At 38.4% G+C, this 25168-nt stretch overlaps 1 protein-coding gene across 1 annotated transcript in view; it reads right to left on the bottom strand.

Annotated features, from left to right (window-relative positions):
* The window catches only part of LOC126341345 (DNA-dependent protein kinase catalytic subunit-like), a 526946-nt gene that overhangs the window by 288535 nt on the left and 213243 nt on the right, over window positions 1–25168 (bottom strand). Inside the window, exons 22-24 of the mRNA XM_050001770.1 lie at window positions 20525–21050; window positions 3095–3256; window positions 1502–1767 (exon numbers count right to left, since the gene is read on the bottom strand). Of these exons, the coding sequence (XP_049857727.1) occupies window positions 1502–1767; window positions 3095–3256; window positions 20525–21050 (954 nt within the window). The remainder of the gene's footprint in view (window positions 1–1501; window positions 1768–3094; window positions 3257–20524; window positions 21051–25168) is intronic.

Below are 25168 nucleotides of genomic sequence, written 5' to 3'. Positions count from 1 at the left end.
GGAAATAACTAAGTACAATACACTTCCCCAATACTGGTTTGCAGTCTGTAAGTGACAGTGTAAAAAGAAAAAAAGGTGCACTGAGGAAGGTGATACTGCTACAAGATTTTACATTGTGATTTCTTTACATTAGAAAGATGTAAGGAAGCAACAGTGACTTCATAGACACACCATCTCGCAAAGGTAAGAAGCATAGTTAATAGTCAAATAAACAAGGTGGAAAAAGAAAAATCTTAAGTTAAGCAAAAGTCTCGCATTACAATTTATCATACAACAAAATCTGCAGTTGTCCAGCGTAATACAAGTGGGTATTATCACTCTGAAAAGTAAATTGTGATTTAGTCATCTCAATAGTCAAAATTCTCAAATAATTTGAAGTGATGTACAAGAAATGTGTCAAGTTTTAAAATACAAATATTTTTAGGAGAAATACAAAAGTTTAAATTATTTTATAAACTTTTCTGAGATACAGCAACACAAATACTTATTATAGTTACCGTACTAAAAAATATAAAATTACTTTTCCAAAATGATGAACTGTTCTCAAAAAATTCTTCAATACAATAACCGCACTTTTCCATCAGAATGGTAAAGTCATCTGCTCCGTGCCTCATGTTTAACATATTGCTAACTTGCACTCTTTCCCGCTCTGTCCCTCTTTCCTAAGGAAGCAACCTTGGGTTGAGAAAGCTTGAAATGTGTGTGTGTGTGTGTGTGTGTGTGTGTGTGTGTGTGTGTGTGTGTGTGTGTGTTTTATTGTTTATATTATCTCTATCAACATACCAACACTTTCGTTTGGTAAATTACAGCTTCTTTGTTTTTAGATATATTTTTCCTTCGTGGAATGTTTCCCTCATATTTTTACAATAAACAAAATACTACTTTCAAACTGCTGGAACTTAGTAATTACATTTTCTCTACATATATTGCAGTACAGCAGAAGAGCACAATGATATGTCTGATCTTATGTTTTTCAGTAAACTATTCTTTAAAGAATCACTCGCAGAAAGCAAAATAATTATTAATACACTTATGTGTGTTACATGTATCAAATCAACTGTGCATCAAAATTGACTTAAAAATTGAGAAAGCATTCTTGATAGAGCACAGCGATCAGTATAAAATGTTGAAAATCAATAAAAACAGTCTTGGTTCCATTTTCAGATTTTTTGCTTGTTGGCAATCGGTTTTGGCTCTTTCCTCAGACCATGTTCAGGCTCACATCGCCATTATGGCTGCTGGTTGTGGTAGATGGAGCGAGATCTGTAGAAGTACAGTTGTCACTGCTCAGTGACAACCATACTTCTACAGATCTCACTCCATCTGCTGCCACCAGCAGCCAATATAGCAGTTTAAGCCTAAAGATGGTCCGAGGAAAGGGACAAAACCAGTTGCCGACAAATATAAAATCTGAAAACGAGATTGAGACTATTTTTATTAAAACTGACTTAATTTGCAGGCTGACAGATCATCTTATTTTGCATACCATTTAACATCATACCTCAATTCTAGCTTGGCATCTTTATGTGCAGCACGCTGTAATAGCTGCTTAAGAAATCTTAGTGGCCAGCCACTTCTCTCTGGCTGCAAACTATCCCCGATAAGCAGCTCTACAACACGGTAAACTCCAGAATGTTTTCTTAGTAATCCATCCAACACTGGCTCACGTAGCTGTGCAAGGAAGTGCTCACCGTGACGTACCATGGCTACCTTTTCTGTGACATACACCTTCGGTCCATAAAGCAGAAGATTGATCAATTCATCAACCTGCAATGCAGTCATATGGTTGAGAATTGTGTTAACCCATTGACTACATATTATAGAACCTTTTATAATTATTTGAATCTACAAAAATAATTGCTTTTAGAAATTAATATACTTTGTGATCTTTGAAGCTATCTAACCACAACTGATAATAGTTTGGGAGCTTGTTTTGGAGTCCAGATAGCAAGTGACTGAGATATCCAGTAAACGCACATCACGAAGAAAGCTATTGAAATAGGCATGAAAAATGTTAATATCAACCGAGTTTCAGAGTCAAAAACTTGGATATTCCCATACAGTGTACATTTATTTATTTTTTACAACAATGATCTTAAATTCTATTACATCATTATCACTGCTGACCTCTGCCAAATTTGTATTAAAACAGAATTTAAAATATATCAATGAATAGTCAAGCAAAACACCTTTTGGAAGCAAAATTCCTTCGCTAATGTTCAAGAAGAGTAATAAACGCTGAAAGAATTTGAAGAGAAACATCTTACACAATGTAGAAATGGAATGTACGCCACAGAATCCATTCAACTCAAAGGTAATAAGAAAAGGTATTACTTTTATTCCTTAAATCAGTTATATTTCCACAAGCACTTGCCAAAATCAAATTATGATTATATCAGTGGTTTAGAAATAAAAATTCATCGTCAGGAAACAAACTTCAAGACTAAAGTGCAGGAAGTGTGCTAGTCGCCAATAAGTGAAAGAGGAAAATCCGGAATGTAATTCTCAAACCAACTGGTTAATACAGGTTGTAGAATATTTAGTTTCATTTATATATTTTACTGACAACAGGGTGTAACCTTGCAGAATGATTTTAAGCTAACTTAATAATATTAAGTGAAGTTATTAATTAATACATTTAACAGCTTTACAACATGAATGTATTAAAATAAATAAATGATTCAGAGAACTGGAAATATATTAAAGAATCCAACATCTTTCAGGATTTATTTGGCATTCAAAACAAACCAAAGAATGCTTATGCTAGTTAAGGAGCTGTTACATGTAATTGATTGTAATGAAAGAACTGCATGAGCATTTTACCACAGAGTACTTTATTATATTTTAAGTGGAGTTGATGAATAATATTCTTTAAAAAACACAAATTAATACTTTGTTCAGCAGTAGGCACAAATAAGTCTAAATACATTGATCACATCTTGTAAGAAAATTGAAGTGTCTCCTTTTCTGGCAGAACGTTCGATAACTTACTTAAAACAAATAAAAATTTATTTTTTAAATTGGCACTGGGTATTAATGCTATTGCTAATTTAACACAATTTTTGTTCTCCCAATATTCCCTCTAATAACTTACTTCTCCATCTGCAAGAAAAGCCAGTTCAATCAAAAATTTTGCATATGCTTTTCCACTTGGTTGTAGATTTATGGCAACCTTTGGGACACTTTCATTGACCACAATGCTAGCAAGAAGTTTCTCAAAAATTTCTTTGCTAAATGATTGTTGTGATGAATGTCTCTGGAAAAAAAGGAAAGTATGCATATGAATCATCAGTACCCACAAACACAACAGATAGTTCATTAATTAAAACTTCAGGGCTGAATTGCCGTGGTCCATATATAAAATTTCTTCTCCTTCCTGACATTTCGTTGCCTACTGTGGGCAACTTCTTCCGAGGTGAGATGGTGACGCTGCTAGGCACTGGAGGTTCCGCTTATACAGGGTGTTACAAAAAGGTATGGCCAAACTTTCAGGAAACATTCCTCACACACAAAGAAAGAAATAATGTTATGTGGACATGTGTCCGGAAACGCTTACTTTCCATTTTAAAGCTCATTTTATTGCTTCTCTTCAAATCACATTAATCATGGAATGGAAATGCACAGCAACAGAATGCACCAGCATGACTTCAAACACTTTGTTACAGGAAATGTTCAAAATGTCCTCCATTAGCGAGGATACATGCATCCACCCTCCGTCGCATGGAATCCCTGATGTGCTGATGCAGCCCTGGAGAATGGCATATTGTATCACAGCCATCCACAATACGAGCACAAAGAGTCTCTACATTTGGTACCGGGGTTGCTTAGACAAGAGCTTTTAAATGCCCCCATAAATGAAAGTCAAGAGGGTTGAGGTTAGGAGAGCGTGGAGGCCATGGAATTGGTCCGCCTCTACCAATCCATCGGTCACCGAATCTGTTGTTGAAAAGTGTACGAACACTTCGACTGAAATGTGCAGGACCTCTATCGTGCATGAACCACACGTTGTGTCGTACTTGTAAAGGCACATGTTCTAGCAGCACACGTAGAGTATCCCGTATGAAATCATGATAACGTGCTCCATTGAGCGTAGGTGGAAGAACATGGGGTCCAATGAAGACATCACCAACAATGCTTGCCCAAATGTTCACAGAAAATCTGTGTTGATGATGTTATTGCAGAATTGCGTGCGGATTCTCGTCAGCCCACACATGTTGATTGTGAAAATTTACAATTTGATCACGTTGGAAGGAAGCCTCATCTGTAAAGAGAACATTTGCACTGAAATGAGGATTGTCACATTGTTGGATGAACCATTCGCAGAAGTGTGCCCGTGGAGGCCAATCAGCTGCTGATAGTGCCTGCACACGCTGTACATGGTACAGAAACAACTGGTTCTCCGTAGCACTCTCCATACAGTGACGTGGTCAACGTTACCTTGTACAGCAGCAACTTCTCTGACGCTGACATTAGGTTATCGTCAAGTGCATGAAGAATTGCCTCGTCCATTGCAGGTGTCCTCGTCGTTCTAGGTCTTCCCCAGTCGCAAGTCATAGGCTGGAATGTTCCGTGCTCCCTAAGACGCCGATCAATTGCTTCGAACGTTTTCCTGTCGGGCACCTTTGCTCTGAAAATCTGTCTAGATACAAACGTACCACGCCACGGCCTACTGCCCCATGCTAATCCATACATCAAATGGGCATCTGCCAACTCCGCAATTGTAAACATTGCAATGACTGCAAAACCACATTCATGATGAACACTAACCTGTTGATGCTACGTACTGATGTGCTTCATGCTAGTACTGTAGAGCAATGAGTCGAATGTCAACAGAAGCACCCAAGTCAACATTACTTTCCTTCAATTGAGCCAACTTGTGGTGAATCGAGGAAGTACAGTACATACCGACGAAACTAAAATGAGATCCAACATGGAAATTAACATATTTTCTTTATTTGTGTGTGAGGAATGTTTCCTGAAAGTTTGGCTGTACCTTTTTGTAACACCCTGTATAGAGCGCTTAGATGGCGCCACCACTCATCACGTGCTTTCAACTTTAAAACTCTCTCTGGCTAGTGCCATATATCTCAATTACAGGTAATCATTGGTGCAAAGTCGACCACCACATATTGTCTAGTCTTAATCCTTCTTTTTTATTAAAATTATTTTCATGCTTGTAGATCTCCATAGCTTCTCTCGCAGGTATAATAATGTCAAGTCCTAGCTATCATGTTTGTCTCACTAAATTTTATGTCGTGATCACCGTCTGAAAATGTGTTCCGCTACAGCTGATTTGTCAATTTGTTCCAATCGACAGTTCCTTTTGTGTTCCGCTAGGCGGGTATTAACACTCCTTTTAGTTGTTCCAATATAAACCATGCCACAGCTACACGGAATTTTATACACACCTGGGGTGGCTAACGGGTGTTGTGTGAAAACTTTTCCAGCTGACAGTTGTTGTTGTTGTCATGTATTTTTGGACACTTTTCTTCTAGAGTGGAGTTCTCGATCTACCTTGCTGTCAGTGTACCCATTTCTCTTGAAGGCCATTCGCAAATGGCTTAACAACGTAGCAAAAAAGTGAGTGAACGAAGTTGCTATGTTGTCGTGACACTGGGACAGTTACGAAGTTTTTGAAGGCAAGAAGAATGTTCCATTCAGCGCAAGCGAACCAAATTTATTTACGCATGGAATTGGTGATGCTGTGGGAGTGGATCCACCAAACCGGTCGAGGACTTGCGGTAAATAGTCGTCAACTATTAAATCTTCATTTATGTATTAGCAATACTATGCGGTTGGGTGATTGGAATAAGGTGGATAGATTAACATTTAGATCTATGGAACATAGGGCACAAGTGTCTTCTAATAGACAGAAGAAGTAGTTTGAGCATTTTCAAAAACAGGAAACATTGATTACAGACAATTCCCATACAGTTATAAACTTGTCCGGGAATGAACAATCCAAGGAGGAAGCCTCTGTTCTCTCGAAAGGAGGAAATTTTGCTATCACTCCATCACAGAGTCCCATGGAAGATATTGTTGCCAATATAGAAGCAGAGATTTGTCTGTTATCACCGCATTCTGCCGATGAATTCAGGATGGAAACAGCCAGGATATTACATATAGCCAGCGGGATATTAATGCGGACAGGAATATTATTGTACTCACTGCTGATAAGGGTAATGCTACTGTTGTGCTAAAGAGTGAGGATTATCATAAGGAGGTCAGTGACCTCTTGGATCCTACCACCTATAAAAAAGTGAAAAAGAACCCTACAACAAAAGTGTTAAGTGGTACCCAGCGATTAATAAAAAGCTCTTCCATTCCTACAGAAGATAAAAAATACCTTTGCAAAACAGAAGCTTACCCTTCTAGACTGTATGGGTTACCTAAGATACACAAGCCCCGTGTCCCATTGACACTGATAGTAAATGCCATGGGGCTCCTACTCAAGAGCTGACTAGATATCTTGCTTCTTTGTTGCAATTGTATATAGGTAAAACTGACACTCATATTAAAAATTCCGTGCATTTTATCGAAAAATTGAGGGAGATCACAGTTAGTCCAAGTGACATCCTTGTCAGTTTCGATGTAGTATCCCTCTTCACCATGGTCCCTGTTGACGAAGCTCTTTCTTACATAGCTGGTATGTTTCCTACTGATATAATAGCTTTGTTTGTCTATCCTCGACTTATTTTCTATATAACAACGAGTTTTATGAACAAATTGATGGGGCAGCCATGGATAGCCCTCTGAGCCCAGCTATTGCTAATCTATTCACACACACACACACACACACACACACACACACACACACACACACACACCGATCGTTACCTACATAAGGGTTTAAATCGTCATCCTAGGCAGAAGAGAGGAGTCATAAAAACTTAAGTGGACAGGGCTAATAATATCCGTGAGCCAATTTAATTGCAAAATGAATTAAGCCATTTTCGAATGGCCTTCAAGAAAAATGGGTACACTGACAACGAGACAGATCGAGCACTCCACCATAGAAGAAAAGTGTCCGAAAATACACGACAACAACAACCGTCGGCTGGAAAAGTTTTTCTTCCATTTATTCATAACATCACAGACCGTATTGGAAACGTTTTGACCAAGTTTCGAGTGGAGACAATCTTTCGACCTACCAAGAAATTTAGTGAAAGTTTAAGATTGGTGAAAGACGCACAACACCCATTAGCCAACCCAGGTGTGTATAAAATTCCATGTAGCTGTGGCATGGTTTATATTGGAACAACTAAAAGGAGTGTTAATACCCGTCTAGCAGAACACGAAAGAGACTGTAGATTGGAATAAATTGACAAATCAGCTGTAGCGGATCACGTTTTCAAAGACGGTGATCACGAAACAAAATTTAGTGAGACAAACATGATAGCAAGGACCTCACATTATTATACCCACATGTATAGAGAAGCTATAGAGATCTACAAGCAGGAAAATAATTTTAATAATAAAGAAGAAGGATTAAAACTAAACAACAAAGTTACGATTGATTATCTGTATATTTGAAGACAGTAGCTTGTTCTCGATAGAACAGTTACTGTTGATGACTGTGCTGCTTGCCCATGGAATAATTGATGACTAACTGAAAACCTCAGCTGCCTACGGGTGTTGCTGATATACCTAGATGTGGACAGCTGAAAATGAGTGCCCCGACCGGGACTCGAACCCGGGACCTCCTGCTTACATGGCAGACACACTATCCATCTGACCCACCGAGGACACAGATGAATAGCGCGACTGCAAGGACTTACCCCTTGCACGCTTCCCGTGAGACTCACATTCCCAACTGTCCACAATTCTACATATGTATTGCACCTTATACCTGTAATCGAGAGAGATGGCACTAGCCAGAGATAGTTTTAATGTTGAAAGCACATGATGAGTGGTGGCGCCATGTAAGCGCTCTATATAGGCGGGTTCTACAGTGCCTAGCAGCCAGTCACCGACTCACCTCTGAAGATGTTGCCCTCAGTAGGCAACGAAACGTCAGGAAGGGGAAGTAGTTTTATATATGGACCACGGCAATTCAGCCCATAAGTTTCAATTAATGAAGATACCGGCTGTGAAAGCTTACATGTTATGACAACAGATAGTTATTAATTAATACATTTAACAACAGTTACCACGTATTCCCTCAGTTGAACTAGTTTACAACATGAACGTATTAAAACAAGTAAATCAAAAGTTATTACTAGAAGGAATGCTTTGTAACTGAGTTTTGTGTTTCAATAGTGTGCATCATGACACCTCGAGCTAAAGGTAAAGTTTTTGCAAGACAGAAGGTTCACAGCAGCATATTATATGTACAAAGAGAATTGATTACTGTCAGTTCCATCATACAAATATTATTTTTCTTATTTGCAGATGATACAATACTAGCCTTTTTACTGAAGGGAGGGAACAATGACATTGGTATTAATGAATTTAAAAATGCTATTCAACAAGTGTCAACTTTATGGCAAAATTAATATTGTTTTAATAAACATAAATTAAACATTTACAAATTAAGACTGATAAGTTACTTTTGATGTATGAGATCATCTTAAGAGAGCAAACAGTATGCTGAATGAAGAAGGATAAAAACATCATTTTATATTAGTTACATATTTTGTAAATATTTGATAGAAGGTGTAAATAATAATTGGTATCTGATGATGAGTTGCTAGGCAGCTCGAAACCGGTCATGGTTAAATAAAATACATCTACATAAAAGGCGACTGGTTGCAGTAATTTCTGAAAACCTTTTCACACCACAGTCGCAGTGTTCCACATCCACAATGGATAAAAGTCTTAATTGGTATCACTGACAAAGTAACATTAATGAAAACTGTTGACACTGTGCGTGTCAATTCCAAGATGATAAATTTAAATCTCCTAGTTATTAATCAAGAACAATTCAAAATAAACACTTTTATTTCTTCTTCTTAATGCTTTGCAGAACCTCAGATAGTAAATGCTCAAAAGTTAACCAAAGTAATTTCAGTTGCAGAATGTTTGAGAATCACGAACGTACCGCCATTTGAACATTGGACAGGCTCTGGTATGGGTGACATAGTAATAAGCATCCCTGATGTAGAGAAACAGCGGAAAGATTTGAAAGCATATAAATCACAATGTTCGGATGGAATCTCAATTCAGTTTTACAAAGAGTGCTCAACAGCATTAGCCCCTTATCTAGCCTTCATGAATCTCTCGGTCAGTGCAAAGTTCCACGTGACTGGAAAAAAGCACAAGTGACTCTAGTGTATAAGAAGGGCAGAAGAATGGACCCACAAAATTACAGACCAATATCCCTAATTTTAGTTTGCTGCAGAATCCTTGAACATATTCTCAAGTTCGAATATAATGAACTTTCTTGTGATTGAGAAGCTCATATCCATGAATCAGCAACTTGCCCATTTCTTATATGATATACTGCAAACTACGGGTGAAGGCCAACAGGCAGATACCATTTCTAGGTTTTCGGAAGGTGTTTCACACGGTACCCCATTGCAGACTTAACGAAGATACAAGCATACGGAATAAGTTCACAAATATGTGAATGGCTCGAAGACTTCTTACCTAATAGAACCCAGTATGTTGTCCTCGACAGCAAGTGTTCATCAGAAGCAAGTGTATTGTCGTGAGTGTTATAGGGATGTATGATAGGACTGCTGTTGTTCTCAATACACATAAATAATTTGTTGGACAGGGTGGGCAGCAATCTGTGATTGTTTGCTGATGATGCTGTGGTGTATGGTACGCTGAGTGACTACAGGAAGATATGGGATGACTTGGACAAAATTTCTAGTTTATATGATGAATGGCAACATTGTCAGGAACAACTGACTGTCTTCACTACTGCTGTGTTGGCCTTACACAGGCCATAGACGGCTTTTGATTGATCAGCTTGTGATTGGTCGGCAATTATGTACTGCTATCGCAAACATTGTCAATGACTGCGCTGGTGGCACCACTGCTTCCATGGGAACGTTAACACTGCAAGGAATGTCGCTGCTACTTCTCTGCATCGAGTGCTCATTTTCGTGCGCCACTCAGATAATTTCTGCTACCACCGTTAAAGTTCTTCTCTCTCATTCTTATTTCAACAGCCTCCTTAATATCAGAATCCCAGTATGTGGAGGCATTGGACAAAATTTTTGTTTCATCAAGTAGTATTTTATGTATGTTAGTGTGGCCGTGCTCCACAACTGCCTATTTCACTAGTTCCCAATTTTTAATATGCCTGTGGTGTTCTGCACAGCGATCGGAAATGGTACAGATGGTCGGACCTATATAATTACTTCTACTCTCACAGGGTTTAAGACATTTGTACGTACTGTCCTCCAATAATAATGGCATTTTGCTATGATATTTGGTGGCATTAAGAATGACAGTGGCTTTCCTTTGCCCTCTTATACCACATACTATACCCATTGTGGATCTTATCAGTGGAGTAGAACAGGCGGAGTGACATCTTGCACAGGACACCGCCGACAAAGTGAGACTTATTACCAGTTGATTTTTGCCCTCAGCTAAGCCTCCAAAATCTAATATCAGCAGAAAGGAGAGAGAGGGGCTCCTTTTACTTTGGTGAGATGAAGATCTTGTTGTATTACCTGCTGACAAAGGAAATACCACCGTCGTTCTTGATACCATCGAATATCATAGCAAAATGATATCACTATTGGAGGACAGTATGAACAAATGTCTTAAATGAGACCCAGCTTTGATGTACAGCAGGAAAACTATGAAGCTACTGAAGAACTCCGGTCTACCACATGATGTTACGTAAAATCTCAGAGTCAGAGCTCCTAGACCTTCCAGGTTGTACAGACTACCAAAGATCCACCAGGATAATGTTCCTTTAAGACTTATTGTCAGTGCAATTGTTTCTCCTACCTACAAGTTGGCCAAATACCTAACAAAGTTGATGACACCTATAGTTGGCTGTTGTGAACATCACATCAAAAACTCCCAGGTGTTCACTGAGAAACTCATATACATTAGAGTTGGTCCAAATGACATTTTAGTCAGCCTGGATGTGGTATCGCTGTTCACAAAAGTTCCTGTGGAAGACATTTTGAAAATTCTGGCGGGTTTTTTTCCTCCTGAAACTATAAAGCTGTTCCGGCATGTGATGACGACCACCTGCTTCTTGTATGGAAGTATTATGAAATGATGGATGGTATGGCGATGGGGTCTCCGTTGTCTCCTTCATTGGCAAACATTTTTATGGAGAATTTTGAAGAATGTGCATTAAATTCAGCACCCCTCCATCCATCCTTATTTTATCATTATGTTGACAATACATTTATGGTCTGGCCACACAGTGCAGAAGAACTTGAATAATTCATGGAACAGATGAACAGCAGACATCTGGTTCAATGTCAAGATGGAGAAAGAAGGAAGGTTGCCATTCTTACATGTTTTAGTACAATGAAAGGTGGACAGGCATCTCGGCTGATTTATTCTGATTTATATCTTAATGCACGGTGTTTCCATCATCCTGTTCAGAAAAGAGCTGTTTTGAACACGTTGGTATGTAGAGCACAACCTGTGTCTGACGAGGACCACTTGAAGTCTGAAATTAACCATCTGAAGTACTTGTTCCAAAAGAATGGTTATGATGCACCAGATATAAAGACAGCATTCTACAAGAAAAGGAAATGTGAAAATTATGCAGACTCACAGGATGAACCACCATTTGTGGATTGTCTTTTTGTGGAGCTATATCAAATAAAATAGGAAGAGTCCTGGGTAGACGGAGTATAAGACCAATTTTTCGTCATTCTAAGAAAATTAAGGAGATGATGCGCCCTGTTACATACAGTCTTGGCCTCAGGATTGCTGGAATTTATAATTTCCCCTTAGAGTGTGGAAGCAATTATATAGATCAGACCATTCGTACCATTTCTGACCACTGTGCAGAATACCAATGGTATATTAAAAAAATGGAACTAGTGAAATGGGCAACTGCACAACACAGCCTCACTAACAAACATAAAATACTATTTGACGAAACAAAAATTTTGTCCAATACCTCCACGTACTGGGATTCTGTTATTCAGGAGGCTGTTAAAATAAGAATGAGCGAGAAGAACTTTAACAGTGGTAACAGAAATTATCTGAGTGATGCATGAAAAAGAACACTCACTGCAGAGAAGCAGCAGAGACATTCCTTGCAGTGTTAACATTCCCACAGAAGCAGTGGCGCCACCAGCAACAGTCACTGACACCATCTGTGACAACAGTACGTAATCGCCAACCAATCAGAAGCCGTCCACAGGCTATATAAGGTCCCCACAGCAGCAATGAAGACTGTCTGTTGCTCCTGAGGATGAAGATGGAGGCTATCGTTGAAAGCTTGAGATTTTATCCTGAATTGACACGTCAAGAAAACTGAGAATGTTTTACATATCATTGCTACTGCAAAAGACTTTGTTCTCACAGTCTGATTTTACTATCTGCAAATCACTTGGCAATGAGAGACTTCACCTCAAAAACCTATCCCAACTTCTCCTAAAATACCTGAACAGTGGTATTTCCCTTCCTGTCCCTCTGCAGCTTCCTAAACAGCCACAACATCAACCACCACTCCACTCCTACAAACTGAGCTTGGCCAATCTTCTTAACATCCCACAGCCTTCACCACTGCCTCCCAGATCACAAATAATCCACAATCCCAAGAACCAGTCATAACAGTAGTGTCCTTGAGCTCTCACCTAAAGCACTCTCCCCTCCTTAATTATCTGTATTATCTGAGGGCTTCACTCTCAGCCCTAAACCTGCATTTGATCATGGTGTTTTGGTGAAGGACCTCCTTTCCTTCACACGTAATATCCATTGGAAATATCACTTTGCAACCAAACCCCAAAACCTTTCCAACAGAAAACCATTGAACCCAGCCTTGAACAGTTCAGACAATGATCCCAACTTGATTCACCACCACTACCTCAAAATCATCCCTTACAAGCCTTCCAAGAATTCCTCACATCCAGCACTGCCTCACAACCCTTCCTCAGATCCCTATAACATGACCTTAATCTGTCCTCTGCAGAACTCTACATTCCCTAAAAGCTGAGTACTTGACCGAAAGGAGTATTTTAGTGAAGGTCTACACCAGCTATCTGACACCTCTACATACAGCATCTTCCATCAAGATCCCATTACTGTGATTCAAATTGACCTGCAGTCCCTCGTTAAAACCTCAGGCCCCTCACAAGAAACACCACCTCAATCCATACAACTTCTCACGGCACCCAAACCATGCATCCCCACCTTTTACCTTCTTCTTAAGATCCACAAACCCTATCATCCTGGCCATCCTATAGTTGCTGGCTTCAAAGCACTGATCAAACATATATCTGCATTAGTTCATCAACACCTCCAACCTATGGTACAAAAACTCCCCTCCTACATCAAAGATACCAACCATTTCCTAGATAGTCTGAAATTTCCATCAAACACCTTGCTTGTCACCACTGATGGCACCACATTCCCCTCGTACATGGTCTCTCTGCTGCTGAACATTTTCTCAGTCAGCACCCACCTGATTACAAACCTATAACATCCTTCCTACTCACCTTAGTCAACTTTATACTTACTGACAGCTACTTCGCCTTTGAAGGGCAGACATACAAACAGATCAGAGGTAAGGCAATGGGAACCAGGATTACTCCTTCCTATGCTAACCTTCACATGGGTCACTTCGAGAATGCTTTCTTGGGAACCATAAGTCTTCAGCCCCTGGGATTTGTGTTTGATACATTGATAACATCTTTAACAAATGGACTCATGTTGTGGCTGAGCTGCTAAAATTCATGGAATCTCTGAATACCTTCTCCCAATTAAATTTCACATGGTCCTATTCCGAAAACCCATGTCACTTTCCTTGATGTTAACCTCATCCTCACCGAAGGCCAGCTACACACCTCCGTCAACATTAAACCTACCAACAAACAAACAACAGTACTTACATTTTGACAGTTGCCATCCTTTCCATGTCAAACGTTCCCTTCCATACAGCCTTGGTTTCTGAGGCAGACATATTTGTTCAGATGCAGGCTCTTTACAGTAACACACCACCATTCTCACCTCAGGCTTCACTGCATGTAATTACCACAACAGCCTAGTCAAAAAGCAGATTTTCCAGGCCATCACATCCAATCCTGGTACTGCTGATCCCTCCACAAAACAGCTTCAGAGCACACCATTGGTGACTCTGTATTATCCTGGTCTGTAATGTGTTAATCAGCTACTTCGACAGGGCCATGACTTCCTAAAATCAAGCCCTGAAACGAGATCCATTTGTTCTGAAATTTTGCCTACTACACCTAGAATAGTTCTCTGTCGCCCTCCAAATCTCTGCAATATTCTTGTCAGACCTTAAGCTCCTTCTGCACCCATCTCCCTACCCTATGGCTTCTGTCCCTGTGACCATCCCTGCTGCAAGACTTGCCCAATGCAACCTCCTACCACCACATATAATAGCCCTATAACTGGCAAAACATATAGTATCAAAGTGAGAGCCACCTGCGAAACGACACGGCATATACCAGCTATTATGTAAACACTGATCAGCCTTCTACATGGGCGTGACTACCACCAAATTATCAATTAGGATGAACGGGCATAGGCAGAGGGTATATACTGGCAACTCACAATATCCTGTTGCAGAGTATGCTCTGCAATATGAAATTCATGAAGTCGGCACCTGTTTCACCACAAGCACCATCTGGATTACTCCGCCAGCCACTAGTTTCTCAGAACTCTGCAGATGGTAACCAGCACTACAACATGTCCTTGGTTCTCACCACCCAACTGGCCTTAATTTATGTTAATTTCTTCCGTCTCAGCTTTTCTTCATTGTAACTAATTTTTGCTTCACTTCGTTTTAGTTTTCTACATCTTTCATTGTCTTTCCCATCTATTTTTCCACCACCCCCTCCCACCTCTGTTACGTGCAATGCACTTAGCTCCTCACTCTTATTAACTCGTGCAAGATGTTTTAGTAGTAATCTCTGTCTTGCATATTACCCTGCCTTCCACCTTTAAACTCTCAGGTTTTCAAATCTCATCCAATGCAGTCCCCAACAATCAGGCTTTCCTTCTCATTCAGTATGTTAAGTCTCCCCTAACCAGTGGTTCTGGGTGACATTCCCAAAATATATCCCTTTTCTTAGACCTCTCCAGTCCTTTTCCTTCACCCTTCTTCCTTCCCCTCCAAGCCTTCTGCCTGAAGGAGGAGCCACTGGCTCCGAAAGTGTGCCTATCACAACAACCTTTTATGTGTGTGTTCTGCCACTGCTTGGTGAGTAGATTTTTTTTTAATCAGTCCGATTAAATAATATTCTAGGTCTTGTATCACAAGTAAAATTATAACATGTCACTGATGGAAATTGTTTATTTTTCTGGTTAGCATCCTTAAGCTAATTAAAACTGTAACATAATCTGAAATGTTTAAATTGTTTAGCATTTCAATAAAAAGTAAGCCTTCAACAGCATCCAGCAGCATCATGGAGTGCATGAAAAACTTAACGAGATCACTGTGAAATATATCTTGTGAAACATATTTAAGTGGCGGTTTTCAGTTTTCTTTGTCCTTATTTCATTTGTTTAGCATAAATATGATATTCTTCAACAAATTGTTCCCTGTGTTTTTGTTTTAAATGGCTGTAAAATTTTGATGTTGAATTAGTCCGCCTCTTATTATGAACAACCTTAGATGAGCAACTCAAACAATTAGCCCCAATACGTTTCCTAGTCAAACTTTCAGTCTGAAGTCTAAAAATCCTACTGTCAAAAAGGGTCAGTGACAATTGTGAATCTAGGTGCTTGATGTAGCTGTTTTAGGAGACATCCGATTTAAAGTCTGTCGATGTTGACTATTACCAGATAACAAATCCTTACTTTGCTAAGTCATTTTGAAGCACTAAGAACACAACAAAATTGTGTAGTTCTATCAAGTGGAGCCACATCTGTCACCTTCAGTGACCTTGATACAACTGAGGAAGGTACCGCAAATTACTCTGTTGGCTATATTCTTACATTTGCCTAGTTACATACAGTGTTTCTGCATGTTGGCAGGGGAAGGTCAGCAGTGTAAATGCTAAGGCCATTCAATTAGGTTATTTTTATTACTCTGTAAAACAAACAAAGCTCTGCACAGCCTAAAGGTTGGTATGAACAGCATGGTGGCTTTCCCACAGTACGATGACTGAAAGATGCCCCCTGACAGTTGCATGACTGCTTTGTGAATCTGCCTCAACCAATAATGTAACACTGTTTTGTTTATGTCCCTATTGAAATGCCACAGCGCTGTTACCGCTCTATAAATAACTATTATTTTCACCTGGCCATTTGCACTTCACATTTAATAGCTGGCAACAATGCTGCCAGTTCTCAGGGATCTTCTGTCACCAACTCTCCTACAGACATGATGCTACTGAAGGTAGTTTTCCTAAGACCTTTAAACTGACTTTCCAGGTTGTTACAAGAAGACCAGCATTTAACAAGGGCTCAGAACATGGTGTAAAGTGGTATTTTTCACATTTACAAATGACTGATCTCCAGTAGGTCGTAGGATTTTTTTCTGTTGCTCATCACTTATATCCCTTCCAGGAAACTCCACATATTTTGATTTGTAGTATGGCACTTATTCACGAAGCCGCCAAATCATACTGCCATAACGAATAATTCAATATTTATGAAACAGATAGCCAAAACTGCAAAAGAAAAATGTTTTTGTAATCTATGTTATTTGTTAGTTGAGTGAAGAATAAAAAATGATAAATAACAATTAATTATTTGCCTTTGCAGAGACAAATAATCCTTTTATATGCAAATAATTTATTTGTATGTATAAATTTTTGAATTAATCATGTATTCAAAAAATTATCACACAGACATTTATTCGAATAATGTCTAGTGTGAGTTTCGGGGAAAATTGAAGTGTATATCGAAAGGATAGGCAAATAGGAAATGAAGGTGATGAACCTGTCACAGTAGACGAGAAACTCAAATCCACTGAGATTGAAACTGAAGCTGCATGTGAGATTGTTTGGGCAAGACTCAGTATAAGGGGTGGGCATAAAATAATTGAATTCTTCTATCGCCCACCTGACTCATTTCCTGATTTAACCAAAAACTTTAGAGAAAATATCAGTTCACTTGTACTTAAGTTCTCCAAGCATACTGTAATAATTGATGGAGACCTTACTCATCCAACAATTAATTGGGAAATTATAGTTTTGTTAGTGGTGGGAATGATAGAACAGATAGTCAAGAACCTCACTCATAATGGAAATATAAGGGATCTAACGGCAACAAACAGAACTGAACTCTTTGAAGATTCCCTTACTGAAACTGGTATCAGTGACCAATACATGGTTATGGCAACAATGATTACCAAAGTACAACAGACAACTTAAACAAGAAGAAAGATATATTTTCAGTAAATTAGATTTAAAAAAAATCTGTAGTGTCATATCTCAATAAGGAACTTTAAACTTTCAGCACAGAGCAGGAGTATGTAAATGAACTATAGCTCAAGTTTAAAAGAATAGCTGACCATGCACTGGAAAGATATGCACCCAGTAACATAGTTCATAGTGGGAGGTAACCTCCATCTTATAAAATCACCGTACAGAAACTTCTGAAGACAGAGAGATTACTGCATAATAGGTGTAAAACAAAGCATAGGGCTACAGATAGAGACATGCTGAATGAAACGTGACTGGCTGTCAAGAGAACAGTGAGTAACGCTTTGAGTGATTACTGTAGCAGAATATTGTCAAATGACATTCCACAAAATCCAACGAAGTTCTGATTGTGTGTAAAGGCTGTTAATGGCACCAAAATTAGTGTCCAAGAAACTTAAAATGAGGGTAGAAAAGCTAAAACTAAAACTAAAATGCTGATTTCAAATGTTCCTCCACAAAGAAAAGCCCAGGAGAATTAACCCAATGTAATCCTCGTACTACTGAGAAGATGAATGAAGTAAGTATTAGCATTAGTGGTGTTGAGAAACAGTTGAAATCGCTAAAACTGAACAAAGCTCCAGAGCCCAACAGAATCCCTGTCAGTTTCTACACTGAATTTGTGGCTGAGTGAGCCCCTCTCCTAACTATAATCTACTGTAGATCCCTCAAACACAAACCTGTGTCCAGTTGTTGTGAAAAAACACAGGTCACACCCGTCTACAAAAAGGGTAGTAGAAGTTATCCATGAAACTACCATCGAGTATCCTTGACATCGATCTGTTGTTGGATCTTACAACACATTCTGAGCTCAAACATAAAGAGGTTTCTTAAACAGAATGACCTCCTCAATACCAGCCATCATGGATTCCAACACCATCGATTATGTGAAACGCAACATGCACTTTTCTCACATGATATACTGAAAGCGTTGGACAAAGGTAGTCAGGAAGATAGAGTATTTCTTAAGTTCCAAATAGCATTCAAATTAGTAGCATACCTATAGTTATTGTCAAAAGTATGATCATATGGGGTATCAACTGAAATTTGTGACTGGACTGAGGACTTTTTGGTAGGGAGGGCACGGCACATTATCTTGCATGAAGAGTCATCATCAAGTGTAGAAGTAACACCAGGTGTGTCCCAGGGAAGTGTGTTGGGTCCCTTGCTGTTCATGTTGTACATTTATGACCTTGCAGGCAATATTAATAGTAACCTCAGACTTTCTGCAAATGATACAATTATCTATAATGAAATACTATCTGGAGACGGGGGAGGGGGGGGGGGGGGGGCCTGTAGAAATATTCAGTCAGATAAGATTTCAAAGTAGTGCAAAGAATGGAACTTGCTTTAAATGTTCACAAATGTAAAATTGTGCACTTCACGAAACATAAACACATAGTATCTTATGACTATAATATCAATGAGCCACTCTTGGAATCAGCCAACTCATACAAATACCTGGGTGTAACACTTTGAAGGGATATGAAATGGAATTATCACATAAGCTCAGTCATCGGTAAAGCAGGTGGTAGGGTTCAACTTATTGGTAGAATACTGTGGAAGTGCAATCTGTCTACAAAGGAGATTGCTAACAAGTCACACATGTGAGCAGTTCTAGAATACTGCTCAAGTGTGGGACCTGTACCGTATAGGCTTGATGGGGGATACTGAAAGTACACAGAGAAAGGTGACACAAATGGTCACAGGTTCTCATGATCCATGGGTGAGTGTCACGGAGATACTGAAGGAACTGAACTGGAAAACTCTTGAAGATAGACATAATCTGTTCTGAGACAGTCTATTAACAAAGTTTCAAGGAGCAGCTATGAATGATGACACCAGGAATATACTACAACCCCTAAGTACCACTCACTTAGCGATCGTGAGGAAAAGATTAGGCTGATTACATCATGCACAAAGGCATTCAAACAATCGTTCTGCCCACACTCCATACACAGAAACCCTAATAACTCGTACAATGGGATCCATCCTCTGCCATGTGCCTCACAGAGGTTTGTAGAGTGTAGCTGTAGATGTAGAGCTCTGGGTACGGAGGAATGTCGCAACTCAGGCACCCCAGTTTTGCCAAATTGTGCCCAGTCATCATTTGGGTCAACCAAAGAGGCATCTGTGTGTTGTCAAGTATCTTGGATGCGAGACATAAGGAGGAAGCTGTAACTTAGATCTTTCCTGACGAATATCAATTAATCAAAATGTTCAGAGTAGTGTGTGCCGAAAAATAAAGCACATGCTGGATTGGACAAGGAAGATAAAAAGAACTTCCCTGACACTCTCCTAATGTGATTTTGGGAAACCGCAAAAAAACTTCACAGAATCTGTATGGGGAAAGGGAGATTTGAACCCTGCATTTCCCAAATGTGAATCAAGTCTTAAACACTATGTCACTTCATTCAATTGCCAGTACAAACTTTCATGGAAAAAACAACTATGAAGTGGTTATGACAGAAGCCAGATATTTACATACGGCAATATGCTTTCCTTAGCATTATTACAGTAGACAAGATGACTTAAGTCTGCACAGGAACCATTTTTTACTGACACACTGACATGTGCCTGCTCACAGAGGTAGCAAAATAAACATTTATGGATCATTTTACAATCTTAATATTTCAGTATTCACACAACAATCCAAAACTGATCTCATATAATTTTCCCCCTTTTCCTACCAAAAGAAAAATAAAACCATCCAAAGGTGAAATTTTGAGGAGCCAAAAGTGGCTCTCTCTTGCTACAAGCATTTCCAGAAAATCTTCACAACACCACACACAGAACCTTCAAAAGTGGCTTGATTAGAGAAAGATGTGAAAGTAGGTTTATGAAAATTTTGGAATTCACATTATGCACTAAATTTTCAATGTGACTTTTACTCAGGAAAGCAAATGAAATATATAACTCAGTTACAGTCACATTCTCACTGAGACTCACACGATAAAGATATATTAACATACATATTTATTTAAAGAAACTTATCATAAATCATTAGCATGTGTTTGTAAACCTCTGATTACACTCACCTCAATGACCTGCTCAAATAATTCACTTTTGATAAGAGTACTCATTGCTTGTACGGCATCTCTCTGACTGGCATGGACAGTGTCCAACTTGAAAGACATTTCAAGTGATCCAAATAATAAATCACTGTACTTTCTTAGAAGTTTGGATAAATTTTCAAGCAAGCAGTTCAGAGCTTCTGGAGGTAAATTGGCTTTCAGAATTTTCATCAACTGTTCCATTGTTGTCAAAAGAGTCTGATGAGTTTCAGCAAAATCTGCTCCAAAACCCATTTCTGTGGGCTTGATTAGACAACATGATATAAATTCCCATAGCTCATTACTACTGAGGAAATCACTGGGGAAGACTGGTTGAAGTTGCTGGCTTGCCTTACAAACTATAAATATAAAATATAACAGTCGTTCAGTTGCTACAAACTTATATCTTCTGTAATTTTCAACTTCTGTCGGAGTTCCGGTGGCACACAGATTGTCATCTGCCCCTTTAAGGCCTAATTTCTTAACAAAATAAATTGCTGCTTGAAAAATCCTGAAAACAAATAAGGATGTAAAATTAAGTTACTTGAAATGTCTAAAAGAATAATCTCTATTTTTGATAATGTTGATATCCAAATTTCTGCTGGCATTTATTTAAATTGATAACATCTTCAATAGAAAGTCATTAGGCTGGACAGGAATTTATCCTTTCAATTGAATCATCATACCCCTAACACAATAACTTAGTAACATCCCTTTTCCTACTAACTTCTAAAAGCCTATATTCAGCTATAGCATAATGTTTACCATATTTCACAACAAGTGCAAGAATATATTGTATCAATGAAAAGAGAAAAGAACTTTCTCACCAAGGATCCATGAGTTCCCTTTACCAAAGTTAACATAAATTTAAAGATTTTGGTACAGGTTATGGTTAGAAAAGCTTAAGAGATATGCACTATTCCATCATAATCACAATTACTTATCACAGGATGAGAAAGTATTTGATCATAAGTTGTGATGTATCAGAGTTTCAAAAGTGGAGAATGGGAATTATATTTTCAGTCAAATCTGAGTATCTACTAAGTCAGTTCACTCAGCAGATTAAAAATTACCAGTATTAATAACAAAACTTTGTGAAGAAATAATAAGCAGCCAATAAGTTATAAAATGGAAGGCTTACTTAAATCTCTTGAGCATGGTTTCAATGTTTATAAGATCATCACCCAAACAGGTTAACAACGGAGGTGACAGTTATTCAAACTTACTGGGTTACATGTTGTAGCAGTTACTGCATTACATGTTGTTACCCGAAAGGCGTAAGTAAAATATAAAATTTCACCTCCATAATGCTAAAAGCGGACCCAAAATGGTGGTCGTCATTGAGTAATAATTCACCAATGTACAGCTCATGCACTCTTCGCTAGGATGGTGCACTTTAGTGAAAGAACATTATACTACATGTATGATGAAATTAAAACTACGGCAATAAAAATCATATCATATTTAGCCGTGTACATACGTACAAATAATAAAATGGCAATAAGTAATGAGCTACCATCAAGAAAATCTTACTGTAGTAAAACCAAATTACATAAACTATTAGTGTACAGTACTATACAATACAATAAGATCACAGAGGGAGGGTAGAGGGAGAATTGGGAGGGGATGGAGAAGGGGGAGGAGACATTAACTACATTTACAACTAAAAAATACATATCATATATAAAAAAAAACATATCTGAGGCACTGTGAACACCAAAACCTAAAGAAATGCATTACCATAAACAAGGAAGAAACAGGCTATTTTCATCATTAACAGACAAGGAAAATGACATATCCAACAGTCAAATGATCAGATGCAACTAGTTGTTGTTGTTCAGGTCTTCGGTCCAGAGACTGATTTGATGCAGCTCTCCGTGCTACTCTATCCTGTGCAAGCTTCTTCATCTCCCAGTACCTACTGCAGCCTACATCCTTTTGAATCTCCTTAGTGTATTCATCTCTTGGACTCCCTCTACGATTTTTACCCTCCACACTGCCCTCCAATACTAAATTTGTGATCCCTTGATGCCTCAGAACATGTCATACCAACCGATCCCTTCTTCTAGTCAAGTTGTGCCACAAACTCCTCTTCTCCCCAATTCTATTCAATACCTCCTCATTAGTTATGTAATCTATCCATCTAATCTTCAGCATTCTTCTGTAGCATCACATTTCGAAAGCTTCTATTCTCTTCTTGTCCAAACTATTTATCGTCCGTGTTTCACTTCCATACATGGCTACACTCCATACAAATACTTTGAGAAATGACTTCCTGACACTTAAAACTATACTCGAGGTTAACAAATTTCTCTTCTTCAGAAACGCTTTTCTTGCCATTGCCAGTCTACATTTTATATCCTCTCTACTTCAACCATCATCAGTTATTTTGCTCCCCAAATAGCAAAACTCCTTTACTATTTTTTGTGTCTCATTTCCTAATCTAATTCCCTCAGCATCACCTGACTTAATTTGACCACATTCCATTATCCTCGTTTTGCTTTTGTTGATGTTCAAATTATATCCTTCTTTCAAGACACTGTCCATTCCGTTCAACTGCTCTTCCAAGTCCTTTGCTGTCTCTGACAGAATTACCATGTCATTGGCGAACCTCAAAGTTTTTATTTCTTCTCCATGGATTTTAATTCCTACTCCGAATTTTTCTTCTGTTTCCTTTAGTGCTTGCTCAATATACAGATTGAATAACATCAGGGAGAGGCTACAACCCTGCCTCACTCCCTTCCCAACCACTGCTTCTCTTTCATGTCCCTCAACTCTTATAACTGCCACCTGCTTTCTGTACAAGTTGTATGTAGCCTATCACTCCCTGTACTTTACCCCTGCCACCTTTAGAATTTGAAAGAGAGTATTCCAGTCAACATTGTCAAAAGCTTTCTCTATGTCCACAAATGCTGGGAATGTAGATTTGCCTTTCCTTAATCTTCTTCTAAGGTGAGTCGTAAGGTCAGTATTGCCTCATGTGTTCCAATATTTCTACGGAAGAGATATAACTCAAAAACAGAAATTTTCTATACATAATAGAGAAGTGGCTTGATTTTTGTGAGCAAAATGTTAAAAAATTCTATTTCTTGTAAGATGTGCTAAGAAGTGCTGCTTATTATTTCTTCACGAAAATTTCATCCTACAGTTGCTGCTCCAGGAATGTACAAAACTTTAAAATTAATAAAAAAAGTGGCTGTGAAGCCTCAATACACATTATTGTACGAAAGGCGAAGAGAAGTTCTTTTTCTGGTATTTGTAGGTATCATTTCATAGTGGAGTATGATACATATTTCTCTATTACGTGCATATATCAGCAAATTTTACTACAAATTGCCCACACTATTGCAAATTATTAGCACCAAGTGCAAGACTCGAGTTGTGTAATAACTTTCAAAGTTTTATAACTATCACTTCAAGCCTGCTTATGATTATTATTACTATTCTTCAGTTAAAACTTCCGGGCTGAGAGGCCGTGGTCGATGTATAAAATTTCCACCTGATTTTTCGTCTCCAGCTGCGGGAGAAATCTTCCGAGGTCGTCCGGCTACGACCTCGGAAGATGTCTCCCGCAGCTGGAGACGAAACGTCAGGTGGAAATTTTATACATCGACCACGGCCTCTCAGCCCGGAAGTTTTAACTGAAGACTATTCCGGCCGTGAAAGCCTGCACTGTATGATTATTACTATTATTATTATTATTATTATTATTATTATCTTTCCTTTCTCAGACATTATGTCTGGTTAAAAATGGAAAGTGATGCGAACCTTGATCAAGCGTGACTTCCTTTTAACTGTACGGTATATGTTATATTGCATTTAGGAACTTTCGGGTAATTGAACATGTATCAATAATTACGGATTTCTGTAGTTGTATATATGTTTGGATGTAGCTGTATTGCATTGATGTACTGGTGGATATTGTGTGGTATGACTCCTGTAGTTGATAGTATAATTGGTATAATTTCAACTTTATCCTGATGCCACATATCCTTGACTTCCTCAGTCAGTTGTATGTATTTTTCAATTTCTTTTGTATATTTGTTGTATTGGGTATGGATATTTCGATTAGTTGTGTTAATTTCTTCTTTTTATTGGCGAGTATGATGTCAGGTTTGTTATGTGGTGTTGTTTTATCTGTTATAATCGTTCTGCTCCAGTATAATTTGTATTCATCATTCTCCAGTACATTTTGTGGTGCATAGTTGTATGTGGGAACGTGTTGTTTTATAAGTTTATGTTGTAAGGCGAGCTATTGATGTATTAGTTTTGATACATTGTCATGTCTTCTGGGGTATTCTGTATTATTATTATTATTATTATTATTATTATTATTATTATTATTATTATTAATTATTATTATTATTATTATTAGAAAAATTCTATGTATACATTAGATGAACAGTCGACAGAGATCAGATTAAAGTAGAAAGGGGTGCTGAGATGTCTGACTTGATTTTAATGGGGAAAGTTGTTACATAAGAGAGAACAATTAAAATACAACAAAAACAGGTAGAGAATAAAAGAATAAAGATAGAGAATAAAAGAATAAAGATGACATGGATATCTAAAAACTTATACAGTATTTACTAAAATACAACGAGGTCCACTGATAAGGCACAGGGAAGA

The sequence above is a fragment of the Schistocerca gregaria genome, chromosome 1 (assembly GCF_023897955.1).
Source record: "Schistocerca gregaria isolate iqSchGreg1 chromosome 1, iqSchGreg1.2, whole genome shotgun sequence".
Taxonomy (NCBI): Eukaryota; Metazoa; Arthropoda; class Insecta; order Orthoptera; family Acrididae; genus Schistocerca; species Schistocerca gregaria.
The sequence above is the reverse complement of the archived record's forward strand: the minus strand, read 5'-3'. Positions and strand labels throughout refer to the sequence as shown.